This window comes from Penicillium soppii, assembly GCF_028829465.1.
Source record: "Penicillium soppii strain IBT 18220 chromosome Unknown utg000005l, whole genome shotgun sequence".
Classification (NCBI taxonomy): domain Eukaryota; kingdom Fungi; phylum Ascomycota; class Eurotiomycetes; order Eurotiales; family Aspergillaceae; genus Penicillium; species Penicillium soppii.
In genome coordinates this window covers 2146265-2170079 of record NW_026643235.1, presented here as the reverse complement: position 1 = coordinate 2170079, position 23815 = coordinate 2146265, and the positions used below count along the sequence as shown (strand labels likewise).

The window sequence follows — 23815 nt, the reverse complement described above, 5'->3', positions numbered from 1 at the left end:
CGTATTCTCGTCCTCGAATTAATGGGCTAGCTACGTATGCTCATGTAGATTGGAACCCTGCCGGTCTGAACCATCGAGATCTTTTTCCCACGTGTACGGGCTACAGCGATCGTCTCCGTAGATTTGGGCTGATTTTACATTGAGGAAGGGTTACACTGTAGCACAGTTGCATTCAGCCATGTCGTCAAGCGATATTTAATTACAATCTAGTAATTTGCACTATTTACAATCCAAAATTTGAATGTTCATATCTTTGACTCGCGCACTGAACCTTGTCGTCCGGTGGTATCAGAGTCCACCGCCAGCGTCTCGCTGATAAACCGCACAGCTTCGACAATCATCTTAGGAGTGGCTTCATGTGCAGCCTCCTTGTCAATGATATCTTCAAAAGATACGCCCCCGTCACCAAACCAGCCATCGGGTGAGATAGCGTTCTTGAACCAATTGAGGAAAAGCTCACCTCGGTGGTACGGAACGAGCTTGTCTTTGCCACCAGACAAATTCAAAATGCGCTTTCCGGCCAAAGAACGAGTCAAGATGGGTCGTAGAACCTGCTGTTCGCTCTCAGACGGTTGAGGCAAGGGACCTTCGCGCAATGGACCCGTCGACGGCCCGCAGTCCACATACTTGAGCATCATACTGGCAGGATCGTATTGTTTCACGGTCTCCAGAAAAGATGATGGCAGAGCCTCTGAACCGAGGATCTTTACACCGGGCGGGTCACTCTTGGTCCATGATGGGAGTTTCGACAGACGAGCACGGTCAGCCATCAGATTTATATAATCTGGGCAGCCGATGATGACGACACCGGCGCTGATGCGAGGCTCATGCAGCAAGCAACTCCAGGCCGCATGTCCACCGAGTGAAACGCCCAGGACTAGGTTCTTGGTGATCTTGTGCTCGCCATTTGGGAAAGTGTAGGAAGCGAGATAGTCCATCAATACCGATGTATCTCTTGCTGTGCCCTCTGTAGCCTGGTTAGAACAGTACAACTTATTCAATTGGGGCAACTCACGAAAGATGGAGAACATATCCTGTGCATGTCTAGGGTTTCCGTTTTTCCAAGACTCATTGGCAAGTTCGTCGATCATGCGTGTGCCATGGTTTCGTTGGTCAAATGAGACCGCAATCAGGCCTTTGGCCGATGGAACGTCTTGGTTTCTAGTGTTCCAGTCGGTAATAGTGGCGTTGGCAAAGTGGTACATTCGCTTCTGGGTACCTAGTCTGGGGTGAAGAAGCCATAGACAAGCAACCTCGGAGGCCTCTGCACGAAGTTCTTCTAAACCAAAGACTGTTACTGAGATACCGGCAACTGTGAAGACTTTCCTGGAAACGGCGGGGGGCTTGGGGCTGCCTGAATCGGCCAAAGACTTCATTGGATCAGTCATTGCGCTTTTTGCAAATTTGAGAGTGGTTTAGACTATGTGAACTAGAGAGGTAATTGAGGGGTTTTGGTGGGGAGATATAAAGTGGTCCTACAGGCGAACTCGGGTATACTATGAGATTATGCCGAGGAGCCTTTGTGGCCGTTAGACTAGTACTCCGTACTAGTTCGTTTAATGCACCCCGAGTACCGCATAATTATAAATAAATGAGTGGGAAAATCTGTTTCCGATTTTAATCTTTTATGTCTTTATATCTTTTATAAATTCAATATTGGGGGGTTTTTCCTAGTTCCTGTTGTCGATAGGATCAAACATATGTATATATATTTCAATACACTTACCCAATACTAAGACATCTGACCTAAAACAATACGTATGTGTGATATTTGTTTCATGTAAAAAAATCCCTCAATTATCCAAGTCTTTAAAAACATGAAAATCCATAACCATAGTTCTTCCTTAGCATAGTTATATGCATCTACAGTAGTTAACTTGTGCCCCTTTTTATTACTTGACCGCCCGCGTGGCTGGACCTTTCTCCAGTCGGGGCGCAGCAACTGGGGCGGAACTCCACCGCAATTGAACTAATTATGCTCCTTTAATGTCAACAATCCTCTGCTCTCGGTTTTTTCTTTGAAAGCTTTGATTTTCAATTTTAACAATGACAATTTCTGGTCTGTTTTAGTAGTAAGGCTTCAACGTTGTGAAATCTGGTATCTTGACCCGCCTGGAACTGCAACTGATAATCACCTTGCATTAGCAGATTCCGATATGTCAACCTCTTCAGTCCACAAGGACGTGGAAACTGGCTCCCTGAAACTTGATACAAAAAGAGCAGACTCTTTTTTGAATTCAAAGGGTTCAAAATTAGCGTCCCCATTCCCCTCTCCCACCGAAGCCAAGGAACCGGCCTCAATCAGGCACACTCAACCCACGAACGAGATTGAGACGAGTGGCACGCTACCAGACAAAGAAAATGCGCGTCCTTCTTCACTTAAACAAGGCTCACCGAGAGGAAGACCATCTTTGAATACACGAGCACCCAACAGGTCGATTGACGACCAACAACCATTTACTCGTCATCAGCGTCAAGCGTCTATCCCTGGGGTATCCCCTCCATCGCGCGCCCAAAGTGTACAATTCCGAGATACAGATACAGAGGTTCCCGACGCGTCCCAGTCTCGGCCGCAATCGCGACCCGCATCTCGACCCGCATCCCAGCATGGTGACGATGAAGATCCAGGCCCCAAAGGAAAACAATCCTTGTTTGGCAAGCTTAAGTCATTCGCTGCAGTATCCCACTCGAGATCACCAAGCAGTGCAAGCGCAGATTTCCGACCACCCCCACCCGATCTAGCTACCCCGGGATCGGAAAGAGGGGAATTCCGTTTCCCAGAGGCTCTGGAAGAAGAAGGAAGCGAGGGGGACGCCGATGCGGAAGAAAGTGGAGGCGAGCAGCGTGACTCCCGGTCCAAGAAGAGAAAACAACGGCGACGAAAGCAACAAGAGGATGAAGACGGTGCTCAGACGGCTCCTACGACACCCAAGACTGGACGGAGGCCATCCTTCCACTTTTCTTCTTCGTTTGCACCGTTCGATAACTATCGCACCAACTTGTTCCCTCGAAGAGCGAGCACAACGGATTTCACACCCCAACAGCGGGAGGGTGTGTCGGAAGACGAAGGCCGTGAGAGGCTTAGCCGGCGCATGAGGAGTCGACCATGGACGAACACCCGAGGGGCTAGCTTTACTGGGCAAGACCCTGATGGTAACCAGGACGAACCGCGACCGTCCAATCTAAGGCGACTGACCGGGTTTGCCGGTCAAGGAAATGAAGAAAGCCTAACGGCAAGCTGGAGGCGCCATCGAAACGAACGAGGTACCAGTGCCAGTGCTCAGCGATGGAAGCAAATCAAGGCTGGACTCAAGCTCATTGGCCAGCGACGAAAGCCAGAAAATACAGTGGACAACAAAAAGTCCGCCGAGCTGCTTGCTGAACTCGCTTCAGCTGTGCCTGCTGCGCTGATCTTGGCCAGCGCTTTCCAGCGGGACGAGCACGGTAGCAAGAGAATCCCGATCCTGCTAGAACAATTGAAGGTTCGGGTTACGGATAGCCGGATTGATTCTCACTCGGGCGATCGTCACCTGGTATTCCGAATCGAAATGGAGTATGGAAGTGGTATGACTCGAATGAAGTGGATCATCTTCCGCACACTGAGGGACTTTGCCAACTTGCACCTCAAGTACAAACTTCATCTTGGAACTCAAAAGTACATCCAACTTCGGACGAGCGAGAACAGCCCTAGTCTCCCTCGTTTCCCCAGGAGCGCCTTCCCCTACATGCGAGGTGTACGAGGCCTAGAGAGTGAATTCGAGGACGAAGATGAAGAAGGTGGTTACGAGACTGGTGCAGAGGGTATGAGTGGGACAGAGAGGCCGCCTATAAAGAAAAAGCAGAGCCAGCAGCCACACCAGCGTCGGATCTCTGGCCCGCTTGCTCGCAGAAAGTCCAGCATTACCAACCAGGAAGGGGAGTGCACAGCTGCCGCAGGACCTTCATCCACCCATGAAGGAATATCCGGGGCCAGAAAAGAAACCTACCCCGGGAAACAGCGAAAGAAGCTTGAGCTCTATCTGCAGAAGATGATTAGGTTCTTGATCTTCAGGGCAGATAGCAATCGCTTGTGCAAGTTCTTGGAATTGTCCGCTCTTGGTGTCCGTTTGGCCGCAGAAGGCAGCTACCACGGCAAAGAAGGATTCCTGATCATCCAATCCTCCAAGGGTCTTGATTTCCGGAAGGCCCTCACCCCGTCTTTGGTTAAGAAACGCCATTGGCCCAAGTGGTTCCTGGTCAGACACAGCTACGTAGTTTGCGTGGACTCCCCCGAGGAGATGAACATCTACGACGTCTTTTTGGTTGATTCCCATTTCAAGATCCAAACACCGAAGCTCAGCCTCCGTAACCAGAACCCGAAAGACCTTGCTAAATCTGCCAAACAGTCGGCGAGACATCCACAACACCATACTCTACGACTTGAAAACTCAGAGCGCAAATTGAAGCTGCTGGCCCGAAATGAGCGTCAACTCCAACAATTTGAAGACTCGATTCGTTTCATGGTTGCAAACACCCCATGGATGCGCCCCAATCGATTTGACAGCTTTGCGCCTGTGCGACAGAACTGCTTTGCGCAGTGGCTGGTTGATGCACGGGACCACATGTGGGTTGTCTCACGAGCCATTAATCAGGCTAAGGACGTCATCTACATCCATGACTGGTGGCTGAGTCCAGAGCTGTACATGCGTCGCCCTGCTGCCATCAGTCAAAAATGGCGACTGGACCGCCTCCTACAGCAGAAAGCTCGTGAGGGTGTCAAGGTGTTTGTTATTATGTACCGCAACATCAATTCCGCCATTCCTATCGACTCGGAGTATTCCAAGTTCTCTCTCCTCGATCTCCATCCGAACATCTTCGTCCAACGATCACCAAATCAATTCCGTCAGAACACTTTCTTCTGGGCCCATCACGAGAAACTTTGTCTCATCGACCACACCATTGCATTTGTTGGTGGCATTGATTTGTGTTTTGGTCGTTGGGACACTCCTCAGCATCAACTGACTGATGACAAGCCTACTGGCTTCGAAACTACCGATGGACCCAAAGATGCAGACCACTGTCAACTCTGGCCAGGCAAGGACTACTCCAACCCTAGAATCCAGGATTTCTATGATCTGGACAAGCCTTATGAGGAGATGTACGATCGCAATGTTGTTCCACGGATGCCATGGCATGATATCTCCATGCATGTGGTAGGCCAGCCTGCTCGGGATCTTACTCGTCATTTTGTGCAACGTTGGAACTATATCTTGCGCCAACGAAAGCCTACCCGGCCGACACCGTTCCTTCTGCCCCCGCCAGATTTCAACCCCGCTGATCTCGAAGCTTTGGGTCTTGATGGAACCTGTGAGGTGCAGATTCTCCGTTCTAGCAGCATGTGGTCGACAGGTACACCTGATGTCACCGAGCATAGTATCATGAACGCTTACGTCAAGTTGATTGAAGAGTCCGAGCACTTCGTCTACATTGAGAACCAGTTCTTCATCAGCACTTGCGAGATCGAAGGCAGGAAGATTGAGAATCTCATTGGAGATGCTTTAGTTGAACGTATTGTCCGAGCAGCCAAGAATGAGGAAGCATGGCGTGCCGTCATTGTCATCCCGCTGATGCCAGGCTTCCAGAACACCGTCGACAGCGAAGGTGGAACGAGTGTTCGTCTTATTATGCAGTGCCAATACCGCAGTATCTGCCGTGGAGAAACATCAATCTTCGGCCGCCTTCGTGCTCTTGGTATTGAACCAGAGGACTACATCCAGTTCTTCAGTCTTCGAACCTGGGGTAAGATCGGACCGCAAAAGCAACTGGTGACCGAACAGCTGTACATTCACGCCAAGTGTATGGTCGTGGATGATCGCGCTGCCATCATTGGATCAGCGAACATCAACGAGCGATCCATGTTAGGCTCGCGTGATTCAGAAGTCGCGTCCATTGTCCGAGATACCGATATGATCATGTCAACCATGAACGGTAAGCCATACCTAGTTGGACGATTCCCGCATACCTTGCGTATGCGTTTGATGAGAGAGCATCTTGGAATTGATGTCGACGAGCTCATGGAGCACGACTTTGCTACTGAGGAGGAGCTGCGCAAAATTGAAGTTGCGGAGGGAGCTGGCCGTCCTGCCAATGACCGAGAACATAGAAACTCGGGTTCTTCGGCCATTGAACGACAAGATGAGAGAGAAATGATCGAGCGTCGGCACCGTGTTCAGGACGAATTCCTCTCCCGCTCCGAGGCCATGTATAGCTTCAATCATGATGTTGATTGGGAACAGGGCGCCAACCCTAATCTTAAATCTAACCGGAAGCTCACTGCTGACCCGCGAGTTACCGACAACCCTGATCACAGGAAAGACGTGGAAGGTGACGGTGTCGATAAACTGTCGGCCGCTATTCAGGCTGGGTTGGGAGTTGGGCGTGACTCCAATATCAACAATGGAAGAGAAGCCTTGCTCTCCCCTATAGCTTCGGAGGGCAGGGGTACCCTTGACCGGCCGAAATCATCATCCCAGCAAAAGTCAACATGTGCTTCCTCGAATATTAACGACCGAAGACCTGTGTCATCGAGCGAGAACAATCGCGTCTCGGAAGTCATTGGCGATATACCCTTACAAGGTCATGGAGCTTCTGGATCGTCGAGTCGCGAGTCCGAAACAAATGGTACCGGGTTGACCGTGTCTAGAGAAGAAAACGATGACTCTAACCATCACCATCCATTGGCTCCAGACCTCAAGCGTATCTTCATCGATAATGATTGCATGAGGGATCCGGTCATCGATGGCTTTTACCTGGACACATGGCAAGCTGTTGCCGAAAAGAACACGAAGATTTACCGCTCTGTGTTCCGCTGCATGCCCGACAATGAAGTCAAGAGCTGGAAGGAATACAAGGAGTATGCCGCATATGGCGAGCGCTTTGCAGAGATGCAGAGCCAGCAGGGTAACAAGCCATCCCAACCTCAACAAAAACCAAATAGCCCACCGCCGCAAGGTGCAGTCAACTCTCCCATGTCGATCGCCTCTCAATTGTCTTTCATTACCCCGAAGGTACCAGAGGGATCGCCTTCAGACCTGAAGAGCCCTCAAACAATCGACGAGAAGGTTGGATCTGGAAATGAGTCCGCCCGCCCTCAACCTGAACACCTGGCAAAGCACGAAACCTTGTCGTCTGTTGATGAAAAGGCTGCTTTCAAGACCGCATCAGACCCCAATCTTTTGAACAGTGTTACGAACGGAACCAGCGACGATAACGCTGTCGCTGGCGAAGACGTCGAAAAGACACGCTCGGCTTCGGCCCAGGTCGACTACTCCGAAGCCGTGAATCTGAACCTGAACTCCACAAGCCAGTCCCGGAGACGCAGGCGTAGAGCTACAACCATCGGGTCCAAGCGTGACCCCCATGGCGCAGACGAATTCATGGATAAAGGCCGTGCAGAAAACCTTCTAAGCAAGACGCAGGGCCATCTCATCCTCTGGCCGTATGACTGGTATGTACAGACTTGCAACCTGATTATATGCGATGAAATAGACTGACAAATCACAGGCTCGAAAAGGAAGAGCAGGGTGGTAATTGGCTTTATGCTTTGGATCAAATCTCTCCGCTGGAGATTTAGTAAGTTGCATCCTTGCATATGATTGTGGACTTGCATACTGACGAATATATAGCAACTAATATGTCCCGATTTGCTTTGCACTTGACGGCGTCTTCTTTATTTGATAGTTTGCTCGTGCTTGTTTACTTTTGCAACTCTCGAGCGGTGCTATAGCGACTGATGCATTTTCACTTTATCAAACCCTCATTCAATGGCTATTTTAGGCTATCATTTTAGTCTTGTCTTGCAAGCTAGGACTCAAAAAAATGACAATCATTTATGAAAACATGTTCACCTATGTTCATTTGAAATACAATAGTGGGGGAATCATCACATAATTGTGGTACATATAATACAAAATCGCTTCATAGCGTTACAGCGCTAGTGACCTATAATCTGACCACGCAGATTCTCCAAGCCATCAAAGTTGGCTCGCAGAGCACTCGCAAGAACGCTCGAGCTCTTCTTCCCATTTTCCGTCCAGCTATCACACGTGTGACGAAGCTGCTCATACGCAGCCGCATAAGCACCTTGCAACTCAGACGTGCGTGTACACGAACGACCAAGGTCATTCAGGCAATGAGTTGGGTCCTGGATGCACAAATGGTTCGCAACAAGTGTATTTCCCTTTGCCGCGGCAGTGCGCTTGGCACTCATGAAAGATCGCTGGCCGCGCTGTTGGGCTGATTCCTCGACGCCAGATGGCACGAGCATGCCGGGGCCGAAGAAACCAGGGGGGTTGACGGTGACACCCACGGTCTGCAAATCGACATCAGTGCCATAGAACTGCAGGAGAGCAAGGAGCTGGTCGCCTAGGTTATTGGAACTGGGGAGGCGGCCATGGTTCATCTTTAGGAAAGCCACAATGAGCACGACCAGCGCATCGGGGCTAATGCTTGCATGTGACGCACCGAAGAGCCCACGGGCTTCTAGCAGTGTGCGTGTTGCTGCATACAGCGGTCTGAGAGAAGGGTATTCGGTTTGGTAACCCTGCAAGCATTCCGTGATAGCAGGGATTCCCTCGCCGCAGTAGAACTGCAGTAGCAGTCCCGTTGACCGGTGTCGAGCAGATAGTGATGGATTTCGTTTATCTGATAGATAAACCTGGCCGCCGAAAGCTTCAATATGCTGTAAAGCTCTCTCGACCTGCCGGAGAAGGCGGATATGGGCATCTTGGATTTGAGGTCTAGTTGGACTTGGCCTTCGATCGCGCTCTGGTGATCGTGGGAGGTCTTCGAATGGTAGAATGAAGTCGAGATCTGAGTGTGCCAGAGCCAATCCGGTGCAGTGGGATCCAATGACTCGGGGTGCATGCGGAACTACTCTTTCAAGGAGTGAGGCTACCTCTGCCCTGATTTTCTCTATTTGAGATTGTTCCTGGGCACTTGGGGTTAAATATTTATCCAATGCTCGAATCTCTGTGTCTAGAACTATTTTGGCGTTGGCGCGAGGTAGCTCTAGATTGTTCAACCATGGAGTCTGTGCCGGTCCTTCTCCTGCAGGTTTAATGGCATCTTCAAGTCTGGACAGGGGTGACCGACGAAAGGATTCATCTGGTTTGTTCTTCTGCTTGTTTTGGCGTTTCTTGGGCGCCGGTTCGGAGGTATCAGGTGAATATTCTGAAGATGGTAGAGCTGGTTCCACGGGGGGTTGATAGCCGACGCGACTCTGAGGTGGGATCTCAGGTCGCCAGAGGCCAGGAGGGTCCTTGATTGGGTATATTTTGCGGACCAGACGCGCCCGATTTGTAGATCGATGGGCCTCTAGGGTCTTTCGAAGGTTATTTTCGAAGACATCGGGAGTCTTGGCTACCGAGATGGAGCTATGGAATGAACGGTGATGAGATCGTATTAGGCTAGATAGTCGCATCGCAGATTCACCGCATGTCGAAAGTGCTGAAGTAGACACCGAAGTGGATGTTAGCATGCCGAGGATGGAATACTTTCATATGTTTTTGATGGGGACTTTGATTGATGTTGAGGCCTCAGGCAGATATGAGCATGTGATCAATATCAAACCAAGATATACTCCCTAATACTGATAATTACTTACATATGTACAAATATCCATTACATGTTATATATGTAACCTCTATTGTATTCAAGATATAAATATAGCACTTAAGAAGAAGTTTATATATTCACTTCGCTACTCAGTGCTATGATATATAAGTACATACGTTGTATCAAAGTCCAATCCAATCATGACGTAGCACTGAGGAAATATACCCACTTAATGAGATTCTTAGTATCTTGATCTTGTCTTGTCAATTTGATTCTATTTCATTCCTTGATATATTTAGATATATACACACATAATATCTCTATATCTATCAGCAAACTTGTTTTTTACGTCGAAACTCCTTCTGGACTCGAACCCCGATTTCCCTGATAAGAAAGTGTGTGGCTTCACTTCACCGCTTGCCCCTCCATCTCTTTTCCCTGTTCCTGTGGAAATTCCCTTAATTACCTAGATTACCTGGTTTTGTTGGGACAATATTTTTCTTCCTCTTCTGTTTGTCTTCTTTGATTATTACATTCCTTTTCTTCGTCCATGGATTTCTTGCGCCAATAGTTTATTTTCGTGCCGATAATTGCTTATCGACTCTATTTCCCCCCGAGGTACCTTGATCACTTCCCCCTCCAAACCCACACATCACGGTCCTCGCTCAAGATCGTTTGGTTTATGTGACAATTGCATTCTAACATTCGCAGTCCACGGGCAACTGGTCTCGAATCTTCTCAATCTACCCCTCTAAACGTTCGCAGTTGTCATGTCTGAGTCAGAGAGTCCCGCAGACGTGCCCGACGGCCAGCCAAACCCGATACTCGTGGGACCCGGTTTAAAAGCCCTCAGTAAGGGTGCATATGCCGATGCGACCAATGCCACTCCTGCTTTAGACAGCAAGACAAGTGAGGTTCCTTCATACTTTGCCAGCCTCCCAGGGGGACAGGCTCAACCCGCGGATCCGTCTGACATCGCCTCCCAACCTGGGCAAGCGGCAAGGAAAGCATCATCGGGCATGGAACTGCTCCGACGTCTAAGCTTGGCCTCTGAATCTCCCATGTCCCCGGAGATTGACCCGAGCGTGGAGCACCCGGGACTTAACCTCAGTGGTCGCATCATTAGCGCCGCTTTCTGTATCCCATACAAGCTCAACTTTCAATCAGGGTCAGACTGGGTATGATGCGGCTTATTTTATCTTGGGTATCATATTACTAACTGGACATTAGACCCTCAAATCACGCTCTGGCACTTCCGCACTATTCGATTCATTCGCACACCTTGCATCAAACGAGACTTCTTGGTCACACACCCTAGTAGGCTGGACTGGAGAGGTTGAGCCTATCGTGGAAATGAAATCGCCCTTGCAACAAATACATCCGAATGCTGCAGGAAACGCACCTCCAGCTCCCAGCAATTCTGTTGCCAACCAGCCATTGAACAAAGCTACTGCACCGGTTCCTGTGGATGCAACCAAACAAGTTCCTGTCCATCCACTGGTAGAGGGGATCCATGTCACACAGAAGGACCGGGAGCGGCTTGATGAACAGTTGAGTTCCGGTCGCCATGGCCGGGTACTGCCCGTGTGGCTATCGGATGCATCGGAGGAGCCAGAAGATACCATACTACTCAAAGATCAAGGCAGATGGCGTCGGTATGCTGAGCGCGAGCTATACCCTTTACTTCACTACAAGCAGCATGGCCCAACAGATGGTCGATCCGAGCGACGGTGGTGGGCCGATTATCTTCGCATGAACCAGTTGTTCGCGGATCGTATTGCGCAGGAGTACCAAGAAGGAGACGTTGTTTGGATTCATGATTATCATCTGTTCCTTCTTCCCAGTCTTCTGCGGCAACGGATTCCCAACATCTATATTGGCTTTTATCTACACTCACCTTTTCCCAGCAGCGAGTTTGTACGGTGCCTGGCGAAGCGCAAGGAGATCCTGGAGGGAGTGCTTGGGGCAAACATGATTGGGTTCCAAACATTCTCCTACTCTCGGCACTTTACCTCGTGCTGTACACGCGTCTTGGGCTTTGAGTCGAATTCTGCTGGGGTGGATGCTTACGGTGCTCATGTTGCAGTCGATGTTTTCCCCATTGGCATCGACGCCCGTGCCATTCAAAAGGCAGCCTTTGGAGCGCCTGATATCGAAAAGGCCGTGCTGGGGATCCGAAAGCTGTATGCTGGGAAGAAAATTATTGTCGGCCGTGATCGACTGGACAGTGTTCGAGGTGTGGCACAGAAGTTACAGGCTTTCGAAATCTTCCTCGAGCGTTACCCTGAATGGCGCGAGAAAGTTGTGCTCATCCAGGTGACAAGTCCTACCAGCGTGGAAGAAGAGAAAGAGGATCCAAACAACAAGATTGCGGGCCAAATCTCTAATTTGGTTTCGACCATCAATGGAAAATTTGGCTCTTTGAGCTTCGCCCCTGTTCAGTACTACCCGCAGTACTTGTCCCCGCGCGAGTATTTCGCACTTTTGCGTGTTGCAGACGTCGGATTGATTACCACAGTGCGAGACGGTATGAACACAACAAGTCTCGAATATATCGTTTGCCAGCAAACCAACCACAGCCCTCTCATTCTGTCTGAATTCTCAGGTACCGCGGGCACATTGCCCAATGCCATTCACATCAACCCTTGGGATCTTGTCGGGGTGGCTGGAGCGATTAATCAAGCTTTGAAAATGCCCCCGGACCAGCGAAAGGACCAACACCTGAAGCTATACAAACATGTGGTGACAAACACAGTTGCCATGTGGGCCAAACAGTACCTCAATCGCCTACTGACCAACTTGTCCTCCTTTGACCAGTCGGTCGCCACACCTGCCCTCGATCGCGCGAAATTATTGAAGCAGTACCGTAAGGCTCGCCGACGTCTCTTCATGTTCGACTACGATGGCACATTGACGCCCATTGTCAAGGATCCTCAGGCGGCTATTCCATCGGATCGGGTGCTTCGTACTCTCAAGAGCTTGTCAGCCGACCCACGAAATGCTGTGTGGATTATCAGCGGACGAGACCAAGCTTTCCTGGACGAGTGGATGGGTCATATTCCAGAACTCGGATTGAGTGCCGAGCACGGTTGTTTCATCCGAAAGCCCGGATCAGAAGATTGGGAGAATTTGGCCGAGCGGAGTAACATGGGATGGCAGAAGGAAGTTGTCGATGTGTTCCAACACTACACAGAACGGACACAAGGCTCATTCATTGAACGAAAGCGTGTGGCACTGACCTGGCACTATCGCCGTGCAGACCCGGAGTATGGTGCGTTCCAGGCTCGCGAGTGTCGGAAAGAGTTGGAGAACACCGTCGCCAAACGGTGGGACGTTGAGGTCATGGCAGGCAAAGCCAACCTGGAGGTGCGGCCAACCTTTGTGAACAAAGGGTTCATTGCCACTAGGCTGGTTGACGAATATGGTCCCGGGAAGGCACCGGACTTCATCTTGTGTCTGGGTGATGATTTCACGGATGAAGGTAAGACAAGCTACACCTTTAAGCGAATACCTTACTAATATTGAGTAGATATGTTCCGTGCTCTTCAGAAATTTGACCTACCACGGGACCATGTGTACTCGGTGACTGTAGGAGCCAGCTCTAAGCAAACCGATGCCAGCTGGCACTTGCTGGAGCCAGCCGATGTCATTGGATCAATCCAAATGCTTTTCAGCAACGCCAACCAAGATCACTGAGGCCGAGATAAGACCTGGACCGAAAAATCCTATCGGGATACCATTTAACAAGTAATGCTCGGCCGGAAACCCAAACCCAAGACCCTGAAATCCCGGCATGCCGACATTTGCGAACGACGAAGATGAATTGATTTTTTCTTTTTTTCCTTCTCTTTTCTTTTGCTAGAGGGCTGTCATATTAAGCTAGGGCCCCGGTGTTACTACTATTATTACAGCCAGGTGTCAAACTTCTATTTCTCGATGGCTATTATGTCTTGTAATGTGCATATAGTTAACTAGTCAGTTAGTTAGATGAAGTACATACATGTTCTAAAACCATGCGGGGACCCCGGAATTGCGCCATATCAACTCATAGCGGAGAAGCTCCAGGATAAGCAATGATACATAAAGTATGAAGTATGAAGTATACATACGACCCACACTTCCCACCCTATAACTACATATGTATATCTATGTACAACGCGCTTTCGGACATGTCAAAGGGCGTCGGGGATCTTAGCGAATCTGTGATCGGCATGAATTCCGCACCCGCAATACCCGACTAGTGTATACCGGCTAATTTTCTTTTCTCCGATTTCTCAACTACCTACATATGTTATCCTTCTCGATTCAGACAATGGTCTGATACTTCTTATATTCTATATTCTAGACAAATGACACCCTCAAATACTGAGGAGAAACCAAGCATGGTCGAACAAATGCATACTCAGAATGAAAAGAGAGAGGAAAGTATAGACTATACCCGTCGTCAATCCTCAGACGAAGAATCAACTATCGACTCTGAGCCTAATGAGCCTAACGACCTCTCCCAAATTCCCACCAACGCGAGCGCTTTAGCCCGCACCCTATCAGTTGTACGCACTCGGGAATCTGGAAAGTCTCTCGGTCCGCCCCCAGATGGCGGTTTCCAAGCCTGGACACAAGTTGCGTTGGCCCATTTTGTCATCTTCAATACCTGGGGCTATATCAACAGCTTCGGTGTCTTTCAAACATACTACTCGCAGACGTTGGGTCATCCCCCTTCCGATATCTCCTGGGTAGGAAGTATCCAGATCTTCTTACTCTTCTTTATTGGTACATTTTCTGGCAGAGCCACCGATGCGGGCTACTTCAAGGTCACGTTGGCCTGCGGTGCCTTGTTGGAATGCTTTAGTATCTTCATGACCTCGTTGTGTACCAAATACTGGCAGTTGTTTTTGGCTCAGGGTCTTGGACAAGGAATTGGGTGCGGACTTATGTTCTGCCCGACGTTGGCTTTAATCTCGACCTATTTTGTGAAGAATCGTGGTATCGCAATTGGGATTGTTGCGTCAGGCTCTGCGACGGGTGGCCTAGTCTTTCCCGCGGTGATTATGAAGATGTTGCCGCAGGTGGGATATGGATGGACGGTCCGAACACTGGGGTTTATCTCGTTGGCGACGTTGACCCCCTGCGTGCTATTCCTGAAGCAGCGTCTTCCACCCCGTCAAAGTGGCCCATTAGTTGAATGGGCTGCATTCACAGAGCTGCCTTACCTGCTCTTTGCCATTGGGATGTTCTTGAACTTCTGGGGACTGTACGTTGGATTCTTCTATATCGGCAGTTTCAGCCGTAACATCATCGGTGTATCGACAGACAGATCGATTGATTTGCTATTGGTCATGAACGGAGTTGGATTAATCGGACGCCTGGTTCCCAATCTACTCGCGGATCAGTTCACCGGTCCTCTCAACCTGCTGATTCCCTTCAGCTTCGCGACTGCTGTTGTTGGCTACTGCTGGGCCGCGGTCAGTGATACGTCCGGGCTATGGGCTTTCGCAGTCTTTTATGGACTTTTTGCCGCGGGCATTCAATCCCTGTTCCCGGCGACCCTCAGCACCCTCACTACGGATCTCAAGAAGATCGGAGTGCGCATGGGCATGGTGCTCAGCGTGGTGGCGGTGGCGGCCCTCATTGGGTCACCGATCGCTGGTGCACTGGTGGTCCATGATGATGGCAATTACCTTTATGCTCAGATGTTTATGGGGACTGCGATCGTGGCTGGTGGCGTAACGTTGATCGGGGCCCGAGTGACTAAAGTGGGCACTGGTCTCGCGAGAGTTTGAATTGAAGTATGTACGACGTAAAAAGTTGTAAGTAGTTTGAGGAGGAACAAAAACGTATTCACGTATAATTCCATGTTTCAAGAGTATAAAATTCATCATATTAGAGACAATCGACAATATACTCGATCAGTATACTATACTTGAAACATACATATGTACCTAAAGAGAAGAAAGAGAGTAACAAATCGACGGGTTGTGGTTTGAGGACGGGAACCCCCACATGATTAATGGGAATGCGGTGACTCGTTCCTCTCTCTCTATTTTTTTTGTTCTCTACTTTGTTAGTGTTTTACTGTGTGACTTGGTTTGTTTCTTGATATTTCAAATCTACTGTATCTTTGAGAATTATTTGATTTATTCAGGTAAGTACTTGTTCGAATCTATATTGCCCTGCTTTGCCCCTCCAGTCGTTAACTGTGCTCCTGAGGGGGCCCCCACTACCACTTGAACGAGAATCTGATTCTAACAACATTCGGTATATAGACACGCGCTCAATATTTGGCAGTTACTCCAAGCTTTCATCTAAATATCAACATGGCGCCCCGTGGTCGTGGAGGAAAGTTCTCCAAGCCCACTCGTGGAGGTAGGTCGTGTGCGCCAACAGAACAGAGAAAGTTAAGACTGATTAAGCGCTATTGAACAGGAGGCAAGCACTTCAGCAGAGATCTTGCTGGAGTAGATAAGGAAGGAAACCAGATGGGCATGTGGCGGGTAAGCAGAGGGTCTCAATTCCATTCGCACGGCAAATCTAACTTTGTTCGTCCCAGGAACCCCAAGATGAAATTGAATCATCAGGCAACGAGGATTCTTCCTCGGAAGAAGAGAGCTCCGAAGAATCTAGCGAGGACGAGTCCAAGCCCCTCGAGTCATCCACAGCAACCGCAACCCGTGAAGAACGTCGCGCAGCCGCCAAAGCAAAGAAGCTCGCCGCATTGAAAAAGCGCAACCAAGGCCCCGCCCAACCGGGTGACCTCCCCCCCTCCGACTCAGAGGAATCTGACGAAGACCTTGTCCTCCCCGCCAACCCCAACCACACCGCCAAGTCCCGCTCCCAGACCCAGAAGGTCGATGGGCCCGCCGATTCCGCCCCCGCCCCCAAGAAGCCTGCCGCCAAGAAAGATGTCTCGCAGCTGTCCCGTCGTGAGCGGGAGGCTTTGCAAGCCCAGCAGGCGCGCGAACGTTACCAGAAGTTGCACGCGGAAGGTAAGACCGACGAAGCCAAGTCGGATCTTGCGCGGCTGGCTCTTATTCGAGAGCAGCGTGAAGCTGAGCGTCAACGCAAGCTGGCCGAGAAGGAGGAAAAGGATGAGCAGGCCAAGGAGCGTGCTGAGATTGCTATTGAGCGTGAGAATCGCATGCGGGCCGCTGCTGCTGGCAAGCTTTCTAAGAAGGCCGGTGGTAAGAAGAAATAGATCTGTGGATAGTCTCACTATTGGGAGGGGGTTTTTTCAAGATTATGTGATTATGAACTGTGTCGATGTGTCTCTAGTTATACATCTAGACATAATAAAAAAATCGAAGCAAAAATCAAGGTACGCCACATTTGGATATACTAGACAGTAATGTGAGATGTCTGATCCTAATATCATATACACCGACGCCTCCGGCATTAGATTAATGCCGTTTTTGGGCTGGCTTTGAAAATGCAGGAGCCAGTCAAAAGAAAGCAAAAGATAAAGAAAAAGATCAAGGTTCATACATGGGATTGGAAATCCCCGTGAGAAGGCAAAGCCATGAATAGAGGTCTATCGCACCGAGCTTCTTATATCACACGCCCAACAGTAATCCCTCAACACTGCGGCCTTGCATGACGATGCCCCAGCCAGCAATCAGACTGATTAGCCACAGAATAGCGAAGATGAGGATGGGCACAAGCAGGAGCTCGGTGTTGTGCAAGAATGGGAGGGCATTGTAGCCCAAGAAGGTGATATAGGTGTAGTAGATGAGGGCCGAAAGGTAGAGCGAGTTGCCTAGGAACGTTGCCAGGAAATTACTCGGGCTGCGGGTGAGCAGAGGAAGTAGGAGGAACTGTACCACGTAAAGGTGGAGGTAGAGGGGGAAGAAGGCACGGTTGGATACCTGGCAAATGGTTATTAGGGGTCTCAAAGTTGCGATCGTAGGATTCGGGAGCGGGCTTACATCAAAGCAATATCCAAACTCCAATTGGTCCTTCTCTCCTGGCTGCATGAACAAGCCCTGTGCAGCACCTCGTCTCCGGCCCCGGGACCCCCGCAAACCGGCTAGAGAGGCGGCGGCCCCATTGGGGCCGAATAGCTTGCCAATGATAAAGTATCCAATGGTTGAGATTAGGAGGGACGAGCCGATGAAATGCACGAACACGAAGAGGAACGTTAGGCGGATGATTGCGCCGAAACTCGGCGTGTAGGCGAGGCCCCAGGCAAATGCTGTGAGGAGGAGGAAGAATGAGAGAAGATATGTGAATGATGGGTCTGGCCGGTGCCATGTGTTCTTAGTTTCTGTCGTAGGACGTCAATAGGTGCTCGGTTAGGGTGGCAATAGTCATTGGTGACTGGCAAGCCTAGACTATATGGTGCTCGGGCGGTTTTCATGCGAGACATAAGGAGAACTATAAAAGGCGAAACTCACGTTTCTACATTCAACAAGACCGGTTAACACAGCTCTCGAACCGGAAACCCCAATGCCACTTACATGATAGTATATCGATTTGAAGACTTTTTTAGGGGCGATTAGCAGCGAAGTCATCTCCCAGACTGCCATTTCAAAGTCCATCTGTGGGAACTTGAAGAGTCTATTCCATATCAGCTACTGGTTTGTATGAAGGTGACTTGGTCCGTACCTTTTGAAGAAGCGCGGCATCCGGACGCTGGACCCGCGGGTTGCGGGAGTTGATCCAAAGGTCGACGAGCCGGCATGTTGACGAGGAACAGAGATGTGAGGGTTCATGGTCGCTTCAGAGAGCTCAAGGATAAAGTGAGACTCGGAGCATTGCAGGTTGTACGCGGAATTGGTCTTATGTCATTCATGGTCACGTGAATTTATATATCAAGAACAATGGGGGTCTGGGGGGAAATGCCGGTGTTTACATATATTTTCAGACCTACTCCGCATACTCCGTACAACGGACATATGTACATCTATGTACATCTATAGTCATTCACCCGTTATTGATATATAGATATACCTTTCTTGTACTCCGTATCTTTGGACCAAATAACTCATTCTCCAACCTGGACATACTTCTCTCAATTGATCCGGAAAAAGATCACCCTTTTGCATCCACTCCGCAAGGGGCTAAAGGCGATAGTAAGCGGAGATAAAAGCGTATCTGAAATCTTTGAAGATATCTTTCTTGTGGCTTGGCCTAAGATTGATTTGAGAGGGCTCGACTTGAAATCGCTTGGATCGTCTTGGACATCATTTTTATATGATATATCATATATTATGACATACAAGTAACAACCTTGGAAACATGTTACTGCATGATTCAGTCCAAATCTCCCGATATTTTTTAGGCCATAGGTTGAGAAGTTAGAAACAAATAATAAAAGCAGTAGAGTAGCCAAGTAATCTACCAAATCTGTAGATAGGTTATCTTGTACAAGCTATTTGTAGCATATGAAACCCCTGAATGTGTACTGCCGTATTCCCCACTCCGTATATGCAGCATAGTAATGCGTTGGCAGATCACTAAATACTAAAGACTAGTTTAATGCAATTCCCCTGTTTCAATTGTTTCAATTGTTTCGGGTTTGGAACACCTCTTTTTTTTTCGCATTAACCAAAATCTAATTAACCAAACTCGAATCAAACTTGAAGATATATCCATTCTGTCAAAGGGGGAGAAGGGACTATTAAGTTCCCCAAACCCTCAGTTCGTCCCGCCCCAGGCTTTCTCTTCTGCAAACTACTCTCTGGCTTTGTCAATCTTGGCCGTTCCCTCTCTCTTTCTCTTTTTTTGATTGCCGGGCTATACCGCGTTGTCATATACCCCTTGCTTGACAAGACATGCCATGACAGAAGTGATTGACCCTCTATAATAATTCCTGTGGTCGCGAACTGGTTTCCCTCTCCCCCCAACTGAGGAGCTCAACTCGCAAGTTGGGCCGTGGGCATATTGGGTATGTTATATCACTCTGAATTTCCCTAGTTCAATTATTATAATACCCTCCCCCATTGCCCTCATCCTTTCCACCTCATCCAGATAGCAATTGATATTGATAACTGGGTATTGATTTTGAAGCCGCGCCATAATGTCCCAACAACGCGAAACATACAACTCCCCTCCTCACACCCCCCCCTCCCAAACAGCAAGATACAAGTCGAAGCGCGGGTATTCAGCTCGACCATCCATTCGCGACGCCTTTCCAGATGTCATGGAGAATTCAAGGGTCAGCGACTCCGGAGATGATCGAGACCCGCATGATCTGTCTCTATCTCCGCAACATGCGGCGCGGACCTCCATCGTCGACAACATGCTTCTTTCGCTCGATCAATTCGCCCCTAGTTCGTCGGTTCTAGATGACTATCGTCTATTTAATTCCGCCTTTGAAAACGATCATCCCAATCATTATTCACAGGATTCTACTAGCCAAGGTCGGTATCGTCCTGGTCATACTTTCTCATCGTCCATGTCCTCGGACCCAGAATACGGGTATGATGATGGGAATGACCTCTATTCAACAATCACAGCGACCAAGGGTCGACGAAGCAACAGCAGCTCTACCTACCAGACGGCACCACGACAAGCGGGAAGCTCACGCGGAGGAGACGCAATCAGTTCTCGTGGTGCGGGAACGATGCCACGAACAAACACAGCCCGAAAAGGGAGCAAGGGGAGCTCATCGTCCACCGTGGACTACTCATATACCAGAGCACGAACAGACCAAAGTTTGGACCGGCGCTCAGCTAGTTTTGACTGCGGGCCCAAACGAACCTTTGCGTCTTATGCCGACACAAGTGTTGGCCATGATTCAATGTTGTACGACGATCATGATGCCGCGCCTACTCCGAGCGTCCCGGCAGGTCCACGAAGGGCCCCGGAATATAAGGCCCTGGAATATAATAGGCCACCAAACGCTGCTGCCTCCCGATCACCGACACCAGGGAAATCTGCCCAAGCGCCCCAGGTTCGAAAGGCCCGCCCCGAGAATATCGGCACGGGGACTCTGCGAGTTCGGGACAACGACTTCCTAAACATGGGTGATACAGATCTCGATCCCCCGACCATTCCGGGATCCTTGGAGCCTCCTGCTCCTAGCCCGACCATTTCCTATAACAAGCCGGCGTTTCCTCCCCCAGAACCGGTGGCAAACCTTAACATTTCAACCAGTATTTCTACCAATAACCCTGCTCCTAGCAATAAAGAACGCCCTGGTTTCTTCCGGCGTGTGTTTGGGTCCAAGAATCCGGCTCCTGGGCCTGTCGTTCCGGTAGAGATACCAAACTATAGCCCAAGCGAGTTAGCATATCTACAAGAGACCGAGGCCAAAGAAGCTACTGCAGCGGCTACCGTGGTAAATACACGTATCCAGCAGGCCCCTAAGAGCTCTGTGGGGGCCTCCCCGTCCTCTATTCGCACAGGACCCCACCAAGTCGTGAACAAGAAGTCTTCATTTTTCCGCAGGAGGAAGAGATCAGTGGTAGACCACGTTCCTCCACCAATCGTAATTCCTCAGCATCTTGTGCCGCAGACCCTAGATACCATGCAGCCGGAGCCGAGTCCGGTGAGCAGTCTCCGCCAGGTCATGAATCCTTATCTCGATGAAGAATCAGACAAGAAGGGAAATGCGGACTGGGAAGCTAAGATTCGACAGCCAGCTTTTCTGCAGGCACAGAAGAAAAGAGAGAGTGTTTCAGCTCCCGGAGCCCCCAAAGCTAGGACATCTGTTCAGCCCACCACTTCTCGTGACCAAGAGTCTTCGCCGCTTGCAGAGAACCGGTCTGAGCCCGCACCTGCGAAGGCCAAAGGTTTTACGGATTGTACTCCACAAGAGGAATTTCAGAACGCTGCTCAGTCTGCTACGCTATCCCCTGTCGTGGAGGATTTCTCACGCAGCATCCAATCACAGGCAGATGTTCCTCACGTGAATGTTGCAAAGCTAGCGCTTCCATCCGAAGACAAATTCTGTGAATCCCCTGTCGATTCTATCTCGACAGCATCGCACTATCAAACTGCAGCGAACACTCCGCTGATTGAGCAAGAAGAACCTAGGCCAGTCCTCAATGTCGAGGACAAAGCAGATGGACCAGGCGATACCATTGAAGACGGACCGACTGCAGCAGACCAAGAACAGGCACAAAAACTTTTCGATAGCCAGGACGAGGTTGTGGGCAATGACCCCGCTGCAGCGTGGCTCGGTGATCCTGACCGGGCAGCGATTCGTGAAGCATACATGCGATTGTTCAATTGGTCCAATCTCAACATTGTTTCCTCTCTCCGGTCTCTTTGCGATCGTCTAGTACTCAAAGGAGAAACCCAACAGGTAGATCGAGTATTGGATGCCTTTTCGACCAGATGGTGTGATTGCAACCCAAGTCATGGCTTCAAGGCCACTGATGTTGTTCACACCATTTGCTATTCCATCCTGCTGCTAAATACTGACCTGCACTTGGCGGACATTGAGTCGAAAATGACCAAGTCTCAATTTGTGCGAAACACCATGCCAACCATCCACCGAGTGGCAATGGATGCCGCTCCCGAGAGTTTTGAGACTCTGCGCCCAATCAATCGCTCATCCAAGAACCCCCTCGAAGCACACTCTGCCCCTACATCAGCGCGCTCCGCAAGTTTCCCCTCAGAGGTTGCACGGAGTTCGTTGGACAAAGACAGCGAGTCCAATATTGATGCCGGGCCACTGGTCAACACGCCATTCGTTGGAACTGTTAGAGCTTGGGAACAGCAAGTGGAAACGGTTCTCAAGGAGTTTTATACATCTATTCAAAAAGAAAGGCTCCCATTGTTCGGTGCTCAGCCTGAACGCGAAGTTTCTCGTATGTCGTCTAACAACTTCCTGGGCCCTTCTAGCAGTATGCTTCGCAGAAGTCCCAGTACAATCAGCAAGAGTGGCTCTGACATCTTCCCTCGTGGCCGCTCCGCTAATTCAACTCATGGAGCTGCACGATGGTCATCAAAACCCCGCTCCCGAGCTGGCAGACTTTACCCACCCTCTATGATGGGCTCCAGTCGTACCAGCCTCGACGACCAATCCTCCGTCTGGAGTCCAACCGGGTCCAGCACTTGGAGCAAGTATTCCTTGGGCAAATTCACATCGGCCTCTGTGGATTCCTTTGGCTCAGACTTCCCTCACAGCGGATATCAACAGTCGATTGGTTTTGCCAATGCCCTGAGCCAGGCTATCATTCGCGAAGACTCGGCTACCTCAGTATACAGTTATGAGGAGCCCGAACGGACCACTCCTCTTCTCGAAGACGATACATTGGCTCTTGCCGGAGCCCCGTGGGCTAAGGAGGGAAGCTTGAAGCACAAGCATCATCTGGATGCAGTCGACAAGCGCGCCAAAGACCGCAACTGGAACGACTGCTTTGCGGTCATTCAGCAAGGCTGGATGCGTCTCTTTTCTTTTAATAACTCTACTAAATCAATGCGACAAAAGGCAAAGCAGCGCGGAGGCGTTGTGGTCGGTGGTGGTAACTGGACAGAAAATGCTGAAGAACTTTGGAAATTCATGTTGCGTCAGACCATCGCCAGCGCTTTGCCTTCTCCCGGATACTCTAAATCCCGTCCTCATGTCTGGGCTCTGAGCTTGCCTACCGGTGCAGTTCACCTCTTCCAGGCTGGAACGCCTGAGATTGTGCGAGAATTCGTTTCAACTGCCAACTACTGGAGCGCCCGGTTATCCAAGCAACCGCTAGTAGGAGGCATCAGTAACATTGAATATGGATGGAGTGACTCTGTCATCAATAGTGCCCTAATCGGCGGCGGTGAAAGTCGATCCCCGCCGCCCTCATCGGGCGCACGGCCAAGTATTCAAAGCTCCATTCGAAGTTCTATTGACCAACAAGGCGTGCGACCTCGCCTTCCTGCAGACCGGGTGAATATCAGTGACTGGAGTCCACCGCAGCAGAGTATGGTGGCGTCCAACCTGACTGAAGAGGAGCAGCTAAAGGCACTGCAGGACTACGTGAAGAACGTCGAAGAAGATCTCTCTCGACACAACGAGCTGCGTTCTGCGATGAACCTTGCATTCTCCCCGCGCCATCCTAATGCCGCCAAGGCAATGGCCAACTGGGAGCGGAAATCCTCATATCTCTTGCGAGAGATTGTCAAATTTCGCACATACATTGATTCTCTGCGCAATGCCATCGGCTCAAAAGAGAAAATCTTCGCCTCCACTACCCATGAAAAGGAGGTCGAGGAAGTAACTGCAGAACCTGTTGTTGCATGAATTTTCTCTTGAACTTTGAATCGGATGACCCTTTCCGGTTGTATATACCCTTTT

General features: G+C 49.8%; 8 protein-coding genes across 8 annotated transcripts; 5 read left to right on the top strand and 3 right to left on the bottom strand.

Moving 5' to 3' along the window:
* Window positions 1–245: 245 nt before the first annotated feature.
* On the bottom strand, window positions 246–1388 carry N7529_006254 (uncharacterized protein; the record flags this gene model as incomplete). The annotated part of the gene is made up of 1 exon (XM_057241781.1): window positions 246–1388. One exon carries the CDS (start codon window positions 1386–1388, stop codon window positions 246–248), a length of 1143 nt encoding a protein of 380 aa, XP_057097140.1.
* A 768-nt stretch (window positions 1389–2156) lies between these two features.
* pld3 (phospholipase D) lies at window positions 2157–7671 on the top strand (the record flags this gene model as incomplete). The annotated part of the gene is made up of 3 exons (XM_057241780.1): window positions 2157–7486; window positions 7543–7611; window positions 7665–7671. 3 exons carry the CDS (start codon window positions 2157–2159, stop codon window positions 7669–7671), a joined length of 5406 nt encoding a protein of 1801 aa, XP_057097139.1.
* Window positions 7672–7972: 301 nt separating this feature from the next.
* Window positions 7973–9517, bottom strand: N7529_006252 (uncharacterized protein; the record flags this gene model as incomplete). Its single annotated transcript, XM_057241779.1, has 1 exon — window positions 7973–9517. The coding sequence occupies one exon, from the start codon at window positions 9515–9517 to the stop codon at window positions 7973–7975; it is 1545 nt and encodes a 514-aa protein (XP_057097138.1).
* Window positions 9518–10364: 847 nt separating this feature from the next.
* Window positions 10365–13290, top strand: orlA (putative alpha,alpha-trehalose-phosphate synthase subunit Tps2; the record flags this gene model as incomplete). The annotated part of the gene is made up of 3 exons (XM_057241778.1): window positions 10365–10772; window positions 10825–13075; window positions 13124–13290. The coding sequence occupies 3 exons, from the start codon at window positions 10365–10367 to the stop codon at window positions 13288–13290; spliced, it is 2826 nt and encodes a 941-aa protein (XP_057097137.1).
* Window positions 13291–13943: 653 nt separating this feature from the next.
* N7529_006250 (putative MFS monocarboxylate transporter) lies at window positions 13944–15374 on the top strand (the record flags this gene model as incomplete). Its single annotated transcript, XM_057241777.1, has 1 exon — window positions 13944–15374. One exon carries the CDS (start codon window positions 13944–13946, stop codon window positions 15372–15374), a length of 1431 nt encoding a protein of 476 aa, XP_057097136.1.
* Window positions 15375–15908: 534 nt separating this feature from the next.
* N7529_006249 (PDGFA associated 1 family protein) lies at window positions 15909–16786 on the top strand (the record flags this gene model as incomplete). Its single annotated transcript, XM_057241776.1, has 3 exons — window positions 15909–15957; window positions 16018–16085; window positions 16142–16786. 3 exons carry the CDS (start codon window positions 15909–15911, stop codon window positions 16784–16786), a joined length of 762 nt encoding a protein of 253 aa, XP_057097135.1.
* Window positions 16787–17141: 355 nt separating this feature from the next.
* Window positions 17142–18299, bottom strand: N7529_006248 (unc-50 family protein; the record flags this gene model as incomplete). Its single annotated transcript, XM_057241775.1, has 3 exons — window positions 17142–17843; window positions 18045–18144; window positions 18193–18299. The coding sequence occupies 3 exons, from the start codon at window positions 18297–18299 to the stop codon at window positions 17142–17144; spliced, it is 909 nt and encodes a 302-aa protein (XP_057097134.1).
* A 1307-nt stretch (window positions 18300–19606) lies between these two features.
* Window positions 19607–23761, top strand: N7529_006247 (Sec7 domain protein; the record flags this gene model as incomplete). Its single annotated transcript, XM_057241774.1, has 1 exon — window positions 19607–23761. The coding sequence occupies one exon, from the start codon at window positions 19607–19609 to the stop codon at window positions 23759–23761; it is 4155 nt and encodes a 1384-aa protein (XP_057097133.1).
* Window positions 23762–23815: the final 54 nt, after the last annotated feature.